General features: G+C 39.0%; 1 protein-coding gene across 1 annotated transcript in view; it reads left to right on the forward strand.

Annotated features, from left to right (window-relative positions):
• Positions 1–13,455, forward strand: part of nfe2l1b (nfe2 like bZIP transcription factor 1b) — a 38,334-nt gene extending 24,879 nt beyond the window's left edge. Inside the window, exons 3-6 of the mRNA XM_028819911.2 lie at positions 3,157–3,375; positions 4,144–4,233; positions 7,512–7,658; positions 7,873–13,455. Coding sequence (XP_028675744.1) covers positions 3,157–3,375; positions 4,144–4,233; positions 7,512–7,658; positions 7,873–9,216 — 1,800 coding nt within the window. The 3' untranslated portion in view covers positions 9,217–13,455. The remainder of the gene's footprint in view (positions 1–3,156; positions 3,376–4,143; positions 4,234–7,511; positions 7,659–7,872) is intronic.
• Positions 13,456–13,784: the final 329 nt, after the last annotated feature.

Genomic DNA, 13,784 nt, shown 5'->3' on the forward strand with positions numbered 1-13,784 from the left:
TCAAGAGGGGCCTACATTCAAATTGTTAGCAAAATTTTATTATCTCTCATGTAATTTACAAACTTAAAAATGGAAGGTGAAAGGGCCTCATAAGTGGAATAGCCTAGGGCCTCTTTTCATATAAATCCGGCCCTGGTGATAGTGGTCCAAGTAACACATAAGTGGGTGCACACGATTGTAACTGCAAATACTTTGCCATGCTGAGGAGAGGGTTAGACAGAAATAAACTAAGAAACCATACTTATAGAAAGACCACAGTCAGAAGAGAATGTAGTACATGAAACACCTTAAAGCGCAGGGCAACAACCAGTGGCAAAAAATGTTTGGAAGTGACAAGTCTACATTTTTGGTTCACAAACATATCATATGACTGAAGAAGATTTGGCAAGAAATACATTGATAACTGTCTGTTGCCTTCTTTAAAGGCTGGTGGCAGCTCTGCTTTCATCTGGTTGTTCATTTCAGCCAATGGTGTAGATGATCTTATCAAAATCAATGAAATGATGACTGTTGAATACTATGAACAGATTTTGCTACATTATGTTGTACCCTTGGGGGGTGTTGGGGGGTAGTTTTTGGCAGAACTTCATCTTTCAGTATGATAATGACCTTAGATACACTGCATACACAGTTAAGATTTACTTGGATTGGACCCCTGCAGATGAAGCACTAATTGTATTAGATTAGGCACCTCAGAGCCCTGACCTCTGCATAATTGAAGATGTATGGAATCACTTGGGCAGGGAAAAGAACAAAAAGCAAAAGCAGTCAAAATCAAAAGGTCTATGGCAGATCCTGCAAGAATCTAAGAATTAATTTGGCAGTGGACTGTCTAAGAAAATTATAAATCATCGTGTCAAACAAAATTACAAAGCTAGCTTAACCCTAACCACCTTGATTGAGGTTTCATTAGTTTGATGCCAATGCAGTACAACCTCTGCCTCTGGTGCTCTCTGCGAAATGGGCAGCTCTCCATGGTTTGAGTATCAAGTGCATATGTGTATAATGTGAAACAGTTGCTAACTGTTTAATTTCAAAAAGAAGACAGTGCACTTTTCATCTGTTTTTTTTTAAAACCCTGCTTTATTTCCAGTCAGTTGTGTTTCTTTGGCATGATATAAACAAGTATATAGTTTCCTCCAACCTTCCTCAGTGACCTGATATTTGGCATTAAATTTGCCTTGCTGTCCCCTGAAATTCTATATAAAGCTTTATTTTCAATATATGTAGTACAGAAACAAGTGTACTGTTAGTGTAATTAAATGAATATAATAATATAGATATATTATATATAATATAAATGAAGTATTTGAGACCCAGACTTTAGAATTGTGGGAGTTGTTATGTAATCCACTGTTCAGCTTGGTCTGGTAACTTTTAAGTTCTTACCTGTTGTCATTAAACGCTTTGTGTGTTTATGTTACAGAATTGCTTCCTTGTGTTAAGACTATGTCTCAGTAAGATGGTCATATGAAAAAGTTTGGGAACCCGTCTTAATTCTTTGAAAGCTCAGCCAATGATAAACAAAAATTCAAAGTAGCAACTTCCTTTTAATATATGACATGCCTTATGGAAACAGTAGTATTTTAGCAGTGACATTAAGTTTATTGGATTAACAGAAAATATGCAATGTGCATCATAACAAAATTAGACAGGTGCATAAAATTTGGGCACCCCAACAGAGATATGACATCAATACTTGGTTGAGCCTCCTTTTGCTAATATAACAGCCTCTAGACGCCTCCTATAGCCTTTGATGAGTGTCTGGATTCTGGATGGAGGTATTTTTGACCATTCTTCCATACAAAATCTCTCCAGTTCAGTTAAATTTGATGGCTGCCAAGCATGGACAGCCTGCTTTGAATCATCCCATAGATTTTCGATGATATTCAGGTTAGGAGACTGTGAAGGCCATTCCAGAACATTGTACTTCTCCCTCTGCATGAATACCTTTGTAGATTTCGAACTGTGTTTTGGGTCATTGTCTTGTTGGAATATCCAACCCCTGCGTAACTTCAACTTTGTGACTGATGCTTGAACATTATCCTGAAGAATTTTTTGATATTGGGTTGAATTCATCTGACCCTTGACTTTAACAAGGGCCCCAGTCCCTGAACTAGCCACACAGTCCACAGCATGATGGAACCTCCACCAAATTTGACAGTAGGTAGCAGGTGTTTTTCTTGGAATGCGGTGTTCTTCTTTCGCCATGCAAAGCACTTTTTGTTACGACCAAATAACTCAATTTTTGTCTCATCAATCCAAAGCACTTTGTTCCAAAATGAATCTGGCTTGTCTAAATGAGCATTTGCGTACAACAAGCGACAATGTTTGTGTCGTGAGTGCAGAAAGGGCTTTTTTGTCATCACCCTGCTATACAGATGTTTTTTGTGCAAATTGCGCTGAATTGTAGAACGATGTACTTGCAGGTCTTTGGAGGTGATCTGTGGGTTGTCTGTAACCATTCTCACAATCCTGCTCATATGCCACTCCTGTATTTTTCTTGGCCTGCCAGACCTGCTGGGTTTAACAGCAACTGCGCTTGTGGCCTTCCATTTCCTGATTACATTCCTTACAGTTGAAACTGACAGTTTAAACCTCTGAGATAGCTTTTTATATCCTTCCCCTAAACCAGGAGACTGAACAATCTTTGTTTTCAGATCTTTTGAGAGTTGCTTTGAGGATCTCATGCTGTCACTCTTCAGAGGAGAGTCAAAGGGAAGGAAGCACAACTTACAATTGACCATCTTAAATACCTTTATATCTCATGATTGGACACACCTGTCTATGAAGTTCAAGGCTTAATGAGCTAATCCAACCAATTTGGTGTTGCAAGTAATCAGCATTGAGCAGTGACAGGCATTCAAATCAGCAAAATTACAAGGGGACCCACATTTTTGCACAGCCAGTTTTTCACGTTTGATTTAATTTCATACAACTAAATACTGCTTCACTAAAAATCTTTGTTTGGAAAACACCACAGTACTCAGATGTTCCTAGGAAATGAAAGACATACCACTGTTATCTTTTTTGTCGAAAGTAGATTAAATTATTGTGCAGGCTGAGAGGGGTTCCCAAACCTTTTCATATGACTGTATAACAGTGGATTTATGTTTTTTAATTCTTTTTTTTTTTTTTTTTTTTTTATGTTTCCAGGACATAGATTTAATTGATATTTTATGGCGGCAAGATATTGACTTGGGGGCAGGCCGTGATGTGTTCGATTATAGCAACCGGCAAAAAGACAATGAAGTGGAGAAGCCACAGAGTGATGACAGAGAGTATGGTGAGAGCTGGAGGAATGGCCTGAACTCACGAGGAACTCCGGACTCGTTGCCTGTAGATGGCGAGACAGGAGAGAGCATTCCCGAGCAAGTGGGTAAAATGTACATTAACTACATGCCATTAATTGTTGAGTTTATAGTGTATGGCCGGCAGAAACTCTTAAGGTTGCGGCAGTGTTGTTGAAATGGCTTATTGCATTATTGTTGTTATATCTCATTACGTGTATTTAATTAGTGGATGTTTTTTTATCAAGTAGTACAGGCACAAATTCAAACATGACAAAGCCACACAAACTGTAGATTATGAGTTTTATGCTGTTTGTAAGTGTTAGTTCACAGTTAAAAAGATTAATGGCGAAGTAATGTTATGTGTATATTGGATGTGTTGCTGTTATGAGGGGGCTGCAGTGCTACTTAGGAAAACATATACTGAAGAGCCAAGGGTCAAACTGAGAAGGGAGTGATTTAAAAATTTCAGTATAAATTTTAGAAAAGTCAAGTCTTTGCACAGCTTAGTTTCCCAGGCTCATATTGCTCTGCTTGTCTTGTACTGCATAACCTGAAAGCAGGATTGTAAAATCTGTTTAATATGTGGTCTATATGTAATTATGTACAGTGCTATACTTGTATACAAAGGTTGTCATGATTGACAGTCTTATGTGTTTTTGTCCCCTGAAAGCTAAAAATCTGTTATTTTGAATCTAACAGATAATTGTATACCATAAGATGACTGTGTGTCATTGTTTCTTTATTGAGTAATTAACAGTGATTCTTACACCATGTCTTTAAATTTTTTTATGTTTAGTAAAATGGGCATGATTGTTACTTTTTTTGCTAATTGCACAATTTTTTTTTACAGGTTACTGGCCTTACAGATCAGACTGCCTTATCCTTGCAGGAATGCCTTCGTTTGCTAGAGGCCACATTTCCTTTTGGTGAAGAAGCTGAGGTAAATGTCTGTTCATTAAGCTTGTTCATTTTGGATCATGTCTGTAAATTAAATTGCAAACTTAAACTTCTTTCTCCACACTTAAAACTAATTTCCTGAAGTTGTTTAAACTCACTCACAATCTACCTTAAATTCTGTAATGCTTCTGAGCTGAAATAATATCTAGAGCTGCAACTAATGATTATTTTGGTAGTTCGTTGTCACTTATCAATTAATGAATGTGTAGAGGTGTATTTATATTATTTAAACAAAAGCAATCTGAGATGTGTTCATCTCTTCAGGTTTCTTTTTTCTTTGAATTTGTGACTGGTTTAATTTCACACCTTGCTATGACCTGAAGAAATTATATTTCAGTACAGAATGCTTCTAAATAAGAAAAGTATAACAAACAACTGAATAATTAACACAAGTTGTGTTCTCTGCGTTTATATAATATGAGAAAACTGCAATGTCTGGAGGGAGTTAGCTTGTATTGCAGTATAAAAAATAGCTTTTTAATATGATCTGGACTGAGATTAGCTGTTTCTTAATTTTTTTTTCAAAAGTAATGATTCCATCAGATGTGATAATAGTATAAATCTGATGTCTTAGATGTAACAGTAACACCTGAGCAGGACTTTACCAGCTTTATGGGCCTAGAAATTATCTCCCATTTAGTTTTCCACATTCCACTGGGTATGTTTCTTCAACAGGCCTGGCTACCCAAAGTATGCACATCAGTTTTTTAGTCTGTTTTTTTTCTCACTGTTTCCTTAGTTGAACGCTACTTGGGGGAATAAAACAATCACCCTGCCTAGAAAAATGAGCTTTGTTACATTTAACATCCAACATTTATGAAATATGATTATTTAGTTTATGACCATAACGGACATTCTTTTCATCTTTCATTCACTCCCTTCTTGATTTAAATCAGTTGCTTTCATTGCCCCTTCCAAAAAAATACTGAAGCCCTACTGGTTTGCAGGACATGACTATGAAGTTGCTCTGTGCTAGCACTGTCCTTATAATTAGGACCAGCAGATTGTACGTCAAAAAAGGCACAGAGAAGACAGACAAAAATGTAAACATTAAAATATGTGACAGTGCTACTGACTTAACCTCCTGCTTCACCACCGAGGTCCATGGGGCAGCTGCTTACCTCTTATCTGATGAGAGCATGTCCCTCATTTCAAGAAGTATACTGTAGCCTCCAATAGGGTTCTCGTACATCCCTTGATTTAGAGTGAAAGTTTCTTGTAATACATCAAGGCTGGTGTTATATTGCAAAAAAATTTTGTGGTTGTGTGTTTTTTTTTTTATCAAGAATAACAGGCAGTGTGATGCCCTAAGACAGTGGTCCCCAACCTTTTTGACAGCAAGGACCACTTTATTAGATGCAAATTTTTCCACGGACCGGTCGCGGGGGGAGTGGGGGGGCAGTTTTATACACAATTTACATAACATTTCTATTATTATTAAGTTATTAAGCAGTTCGCATACGTTTGCAACCTGAGATTTTTCTTCTTTTTTTGCATATAGCAAAGACATATGCTTTGCATTTGCCATTCCAGCAGATTGCACATCACAAACATTAACACTGTTATCGTTTTTTTCGTGTCTGCCGTTTCTATAGGAGGGTGACAATGAGTTAAATTCCAATGGATGTTTTTCAAATGTTGACAAGCAATAAGCAAAAGGTATCACTGAAAACCACAGAAAACAAAAACAGCAAAAAAAAAAAAAAACAGTACGAGGAAAGTTCGAAGAAAGAATTTTTTTTACAATGTTTCTGTTTGGGGATCGTTGTGCAAACGTGTACATCTGAGCTGCGACCACAGATCTAACTGCTCTGTGGATGATTCATTCAGGCATTTCAAGGTCACTTTGTTGTAATGAAAGCATCTGCTGAATGTACTTCGTAGTAACGCGATTTCTATAGACTTGTGTCATATGGGGAAACTGTCGGGACCGTAACAATACTTTGTTGTAATACTCTCTCACCTCGGTCTCTCTCCTCCTCTCTGCGCCGCTACAAAGCCCCGCCCGCCAAGCGTTCTGAAAAGTCTGAGTGAGTCTCCGTTGCCGGCAGTTCTCTCACGGCCCGACTGTCAGACGGCTGCGGCCCGGTAGTGGGTCGCGGACCGGTGGTTGGGGACCCCTGCCCTAAGACATCTCGGAGAACCCGAAAGATGCATCCAGAAATCCAGGGCCTCTATAAATATAGTAAATGTTACCAATGCTGACTTTGCCATCAGTAAAACGTTTAACAAATACTTGCGTTTCGTCGGGGCTTGATTTTACTGTACAATTTCCGGTATTTTATAATGTCGGTCGTATAAGTCAAATGTGGAAAACTCACGCTTTTGGTCCAAGAGATTATGATATGCTAACATCCACCTGAGAGAGTAACCACGGAACACACGGCCTTTTTTTCCTATGTATTGTGCCTACGTGTGACTGCATGGTAATACCCGAACTATTCCAAAGTCACATTTGCACTGTTTTGTGTTTTTATTTTGTATCTCACACCCTCATACACCTTTATTGTAAGAGCATCCCTCATCTACGATGGAGCGTTCGATCAGAAGAAAATATGAAGCTTGCTTTAAATTAAAAGTTGCTGAAGTGGCAAAAGAAATTGGTATCTGCGCTGCCGCAACAAAATTAGATGTGTCTGAGAAACTGATGCGAGATTGGAGGAAGCAAGAAGATGTTTAAAAAAAATAAATAAGTGTCGCATTTTTGAACAGGTGTACAAGTCGGGGTCTGATTTTATGATCCATTTTTCAGGCTTCAAGACCCGACTTATACAGAAGTATATACGGTATTTATTTTTGTTGAAATCAAATTCAGTTATATTTTCTTTTGTCACATGAGGTTAGATTTTAATTAATCATAATAATAAAAATAATGCATTTTATTTATAGGGCACTTTACATTAGCAGTAAATCTCAAAGTGCAACATAAAAAGATTTTGTTCTAATTATGAGACTTGGTGGTGGTGAGGTGATTGTTTGCTATGCCCGTTATAAAATCGAACAATTGAAAGAAGGTGCACTTTAATTTTCACATTGGAGCATTTTTAAGATTTGTTTAAAACATAGAGGAACCTAGGAAATCTCTCATAATTTTCATACACCTGATGCCTCAAAAATACCCTTTTAAGATATCTAGAGATCCCCAGGGCTATGGCAAGGTTGTGTATTTTTGTAACATCATACATTTTTACATGTAACATGGCAGATTTTGTTTTGTGTTTGACCACATACAGAAGTGTGTGAAAAAACTCAATGCTTTAGTTTTCAGGCACTGTTGGTCCTGAATTGGAAGGCCCTTCAACATCCTCTTCTCAGACACCACTGCTGTCCCCTCTACTGCCATCCACAGATGTTCCTCTGGACCTAGAGCAACAATGGCAGGACATCATGGCCCTCATGGAGCTTCAGGTAAGCCAGTGTAACCTAGCCCTCATACTTTTCCATCAAACTCCTTTAGAAATGACTTTTCAGTATAATAACGTTTGATTTGTGTAAGGAGGAAATGTATTTTGTCCTCATTTGGTTCTTGTTGGACGATACTGTTTTAGGTTCAGTGTAGTTGTAAGTCAAAAGCCCCTGTACAAACACTATTAAAAAGTTTACATTTTTTTCTGTTTTACAGGAGATGGAAGTAAATAGTTCTTTAGACACCTCATTTAACGGGCATTCTGGGGAAGGGCCTTCTGATAATTTCAATCTGTCCAGCAACACTCCTATAAATGAAGATGTAAGTCTGCACCAAGCCTCCCTTCCCAGCTGCAGCCAAGACTTTCCTGTTTTTTTCAACCCAGAGTTAGTAAACTCATGCACCATGGAGACTGGACCTCCTGACACCCTTTTAAGCCTGTCTTCAAGCAATTCCACTGATGTCAATGCCACCTTTGGAGCCACTAACCTCACGGACATGTTTCTCCCTCCTCCTCTCAACGATACTTCTAACAGCACAGCAACCCCAGACCTTGCTGACCCCATCAGTACCTTACTGGAGGAAGCAATGCTGGATGAGATTAGTTGGTTGGATCTTGCCATGGAGGAAGGATTCAGTCAAGCACAGGCATCTCAGCTGCAGGAGGAGTTGGACTCTGACTCTGGACTTTCTCTTGATTCTGGCCGAAGCCCAGCTTCTCCAAGTAGCTCAGAAACGTCATCCTCCTCCTCCTCCTCTTCCTCCTCCTCCTCCTCTTCTTCTTTCTCCGAGGAGGGTGCTGTGGGATACAACACTGATTCTGAAACAGTTGATTTTGACGAAGGAGCTGTTGGGGGCTATCAGCCAGAGTACAGCAAGTTTTGTCGAATGAGCTACCAAGATCCTTCTCAGTTCCACTATCTACCCCAGCTTGAGCATGTCAACCATAACCACACTTATAACTTACCCCCAAGCTCACCACAGGAAGATGAACTGAACCTTACTGTCGGTGCCAGCAAGAAGTCCAATGGTGCACGAGATAGGCATCATGAGGACTTTATAGATAGACAGTCTAGCCGTGATGAGAAAAGAGCAAGGGCCATGAAGATCCCTTTTTCTAACGAGAAGATCATCAACCTTCCTGTTGAAGAATTCAATGAGCTCATTTCTAAGCACCACTTGAGTGAGGCACAGTTAACTCTTATTCGAGACATTCGCAGACGAGGCAAGAACAAGATGGCTGCACAAAACTGCCGCAAGCGTAAGTTGGACACCATTCTGAATTTAGAGCACAGTGTTGATGACCTGCGCAAGGACAAGTCCAGGCTTCTCAAGGAGAAAATGGAGTTCATCCGGTCCATCCGACAGATGAAGCAGAAGGTGCAGGACCTTTACCAAGAGGTGTTCAATCGGCTGCGGGATGAGAATGGCAGGCCCTACCCAGCTAATGAGTATTCCCTGCAGTATGGGAGTGACGGCAGTGTCATTGTGATGCCCAGGAACTTGGCAGTTGAGCAGGGCAGGAAGCCAGATAAGAAACACAAAGACAAGAAGAAATGAAATTCTGTTTGAAGATGATGCTCGGGACTCTTGTGGAAAAGAGAAAATTAAAATACTTTTTTTCTTTTTCTTTTTCCTACCATGAAGCACAATGGTTTGCTTTAGAAAGAAAAAAGACAAGCCCAACAAAATGAGATTTGAATAGTAAAACTGAAAGCAGAGCTTACAGAAAATGGTCTGCATACGTTTGTGTCAAATCTGGCATCTGCAGGTCAATTAGAAAGAGGAAGGGGGTTTTTAATTTAATGTTTCTGTCCTGTTCCCTCACCCCACCCCCCTCCCAAAAGGTGGCAAATTCGCTTTTAGGGATGGAGGTCAACAGTGGGACTGGATCACAAATCTGTTTGCTTGTTTCAGTTGCTTGGGACTTAGTGGGCACAAGCTTGTCTCATCCTGTGGAGGGTTACAAGAGACTTCTGCTCCCTAATAATAGTAATTGGGACAAAAGGTGTCTTCATCCATTAAAAGCCTCCCTGTGAGGTTTGTGGTTGTCCATCTTGGAATGTTGTGGCTTTTGGAAGAGGAAGACCCCTGCTGCGAGGGTCATAAAAATGAATGTTGGGAAGGACTCTGAGGAAGAAAGAAATACTTTGCATTTTAGAAAATGTTTACCAAAGTTGTTTGCTGTCTCTCTTTTTTTTTTTTTTTTGTCCTTTTTCTTTGATGGGTTTAATTACTTGCACTTGGTAAATGCACCTGGGCGGAGGGAAGTGTACACCTTTTTTGACTTCATACAAAGCAGCTAGGATTTTTCTTTGTACGGAGACTGGAGTTCTTTTGTGAAAAGGAATGCTTGTCATGCTTGAAGTGGCAATAGGACCAGCTGCTTAGATTAGCCAGTGTGAGCTAGATGGTGAGCCTTGCACGAAGATGGTAAATTGCAAGTATAGACTGCTAAAGTTTTAGTGCTGAAGTTTCCATAATAAATAATGTAAGATTTATTTGCAAAAAGAGAGAGAAGAAATAGCCCAAGAGCTCTGCTTGCCTTCTTTATGAGGAACGAGTTATTGTTTGGAAAACGCTACCTAAATTCTGCAATTAATAGTAAATTGACAATAAAGCGCCAAAGGTTAGGACTTCCCTCACCACACTACTAGTGCAACAATACTTTATTGTTGGCTTTTTCACTCGCCTTATAGTGTGCAGTATTGAGCACCTACGTTGTGTTTTTTCAAGTAATATATTAATTTATCTATATGCTTAAAAATCAAGCAGATATACAGTGTAGCAATCCATTCAACTCCTATTGTCAATTGAGAAAAAAAAAATATGTGTATAGTACTCTTTGCTGGGCATAGGCTCATAGAACTGTAACAAGTTCACAGATAAAGTTCATTTGCAAACTTTACAAACCACAATGTACACACAAACACACACACAGATTAAAAATATACATTATAAACGCACATTAAACAAGGCCATTTCAAACAGAGTTGTCTATTGATATTATTGTAGAGAAATGTCCAGTTGACAATGGAGGAATTGGAAAACAAAAAGTCCAGTCAGTTGCATTGATTCCATAATACTGGTTTGCCCACATTGTGCAGATTGGGAGGCAGTTTTACTGGGTCATATGATTTTAATTATGTCCATCCATGCATTATCCAACCCACTATATCCTAACACAGGGTCATGGGGGGGTCTGCTGGAGCCAATCCCAGAGGCTGCAAGGCAGGAAACAAACCCTGGGCAGGGCGCCAGCCCACCGCAGTTATGCCCATTTAATTCATTTTATTTTTGCATGGTGCTCTTCAGTGAATGCAGGCACAGTGACAAGCGCACACATAGATACAACATAAAACTTTACAAATTACTAATTCCGTAATGAACACTTATATACAGACACAGATTTGTGTAAACAGACAGGAAAGCAAAGTAGTTTGAAGCTGATTAACGTCAATGGAACCCAACAGTATCGGTCCACTAATTAATTGTTGAACTACAGCTAGTTGGCATGAAGCTGATTAACGTCAATGGAACCCAACAGTATCGGTCCACTAATTAATTGTTGAACTACAGCTAGTTGGCAGTAGAGGAGAGGAAAACAAAAACTCAGCTAGCAGCATCCCTGGCGAATATACACCTCTGGGGGTCCAAAGCAAAGTCATAAGATTAAGTCAAGACAGTCACGGTATTTGATGTAGAAAAAAACAAAACACTGTGTGGGTTAAGATCTTTCTTTAATTAAGCAAGATGGGAATCCATATCTTGGGGAGTAATACATAACTTGGGGGAGGGGGGGTTATAGGGCTTCTCTCATTATCCAGTGCATTTGCCAATCTATTAATCATTTTATTTTCCTTATAGATTGAATGCTTTAGGGCACTGATGCTGTCCTTGCAGCTATTTTTTGTGTCTGCCCTACAGAGATGGAAACTGGGGGCTTGAGCTAGAGTGTTTGGCACTGTTTTGACCATTATCTTGGTCCTCTGCAAAATGTGCAGTGCTTCAAAATGAAGGGAGTCATGCAACTCTGATGTCGTTACAGGTAAAATGAACTACCATAACCTTTTTGACATTTGCATTAATTACTTTTATGTCACTTTCCTTATATAAAAAAAAAAAAAAAAAAAAAGATGTAGCAAATTGCAAAACTTCATTTTGTTTGAACACCGTTATTTGTGGAGGAAAGCCAAGCAGTTATTTATCTTGAACGTTTGCCATATGCTTTCTTTTCCAAATTGCACGTATTGGCAGGACATTTGCAAACGGCGGATCTCATGCCTCTGTTAGACCCATCCTGGAATGAGTGGGACCCAACGCACATCTTCGTTTTTGTGTTCTTTCATACAGGTGCACGCAAGGCTCCGTAGAGATGCTGTTGCATTTCCCATGCTGCTCAGACTGGGTGAATAAACCTTAGGCTGTAGATTGCTTGGTAGGAGCCTTTTTATTTTTTCTGTGTTGGTAGTTTCATGACTCTGGAAATTTATGAAATTTCAATTTACAAGCTTTTTTTTTTTTTTTTTTTTCTTCTCATCATGATGATTGCGAGGATGTCCCTTTTGGTTCATATATATAATATATATATATATTTATATAATTTTTTTTTTTTTCTTCCTATCTGCACAAGCGTGGCTTAAACAACAATACACTGTCTATCCAAACAGTTCCGTTGCATATTCTACAGAGTAATCACTAATGCTTCAGGATGCTTCCCTGCCAGTTCATGTGTGTGCCCATACCACTTACAGATCCACCACAGTTTATTCTGATTTGGGTGGGATTTTTTATTTATTTATTTTTTTTTTGAGTTTGAGGTTTTTACTGTCTCCTGTTGTTTGTAACTGGGTTACAAAAGGCTCCCAGTTTTCCTTGAGTGTCTAGAGAATGGTTGGACTTGTTGATTTTTATGTACTTTGCTGTGAAAGCAGTTGTGCACTTGCACTGTATTATTTTGTTACCTAAAGAGAGGCTGCCTTTGCGCTCAACTTTTTTTTGGCAGTTCATACAAATGTGGAAGCTTGATGGGTTAGCCTGCCTTTTGGCAGGAAGTGCCGTTTCCACTTAGTATTTTGGGGTGTGTGACTGGATTGCTGTCAACCTACCCCACTACATTCTCGGTTGTCTCCTGCATTATAGTGTTATCTTGACCATCCTCTGTGCCAAGTAACACTTTTAAGAAACTCAAGTACGTTCATTCGTTAATTGATGGCCTAGCCAAAGCTAGAGGTGTTGTCTACAAGGTTGAGCCCCTGCTCCCCCTTGAAGTATATTTCATGGCTGTTCCATCTTTGATCAGTCATTTGGAATTACGATTGATGTACTTTCTCCAACTTGAAATTAGATTCTGCCTACACCCCTGGTTGTCAGCAGTTACTTTTCATGTCTCCATGTCAAACACCAGAAATGAGATGTCATGCCACAATTTCCCACACGACAAGAACACTTGAGTGGGTGTTTCTGTTTTGCTTGAAAGTGATACACTGGGATTAAAATGCTCCAAAGCACTTTTAAATTAATTTGTATGTTGCTTAAAGATACCTTGTGTCTCCTCTTTATTTTTATTTCTTAATATGTTCGTGTTCTGTTGGATTTACTGTTCTGTTTTTGTACAGTTCTGAGTGTTTCGTGTCAAAGGAAAGCTCTGTACCCCTTTACTTTTTTTGTGTGTGTGTGTCTGTGTGTGTGTGTATAAAACTGATGTATACTCATGCACACCATTTTTGTTTTTTAATTCTGAATATTTGCTAGCAATCTGGGATTGTTCTAATGAAATAAAAATTTGTTTTATTTTCACTGGGTTTACTCTTTCATTTTTATTTTTTATCCTTTTTCCTCCTGCTTTGATCATTTGGGCTCCATCCACTATTACGTTTTCGTCTAAAAATCCAGATATTTTTTGTGTTTGGCCTTTTTGTCTACACCACTTCGATGTTTTTAAACTGCTGAAAATGGAGACTTTAGGATGTGCTCTCCAGGGCCAAGTATTTCTGAAAACACTGACTCGGCATTGCAGTGTGGATGGGTGAAAATGTAGAGTTTGAAAATGCAGTCTGTAACTGCACCCTAAATTAAATCATACTTCCATTAACTGGCCCTTCCTGAATTGGATCCTGCTCACTACA

The sequence above is a fragment of the Erpetoichthys calabaricus genome, chromosome 14 (genome assembly GCF_900747795.2).
Source record: "Erpetoichthys calabaricus chromosome 14, fErpCal1.3, whole genome shotgun sequence".
In the NCBI taxonomy this organism is placed as follows: Eukaryota; Metazoa; Chordata; class Cladistia; order Polypteriformes; family Polypteridae; genus Erpetoichthys; species Erpetoichthys calabaricus.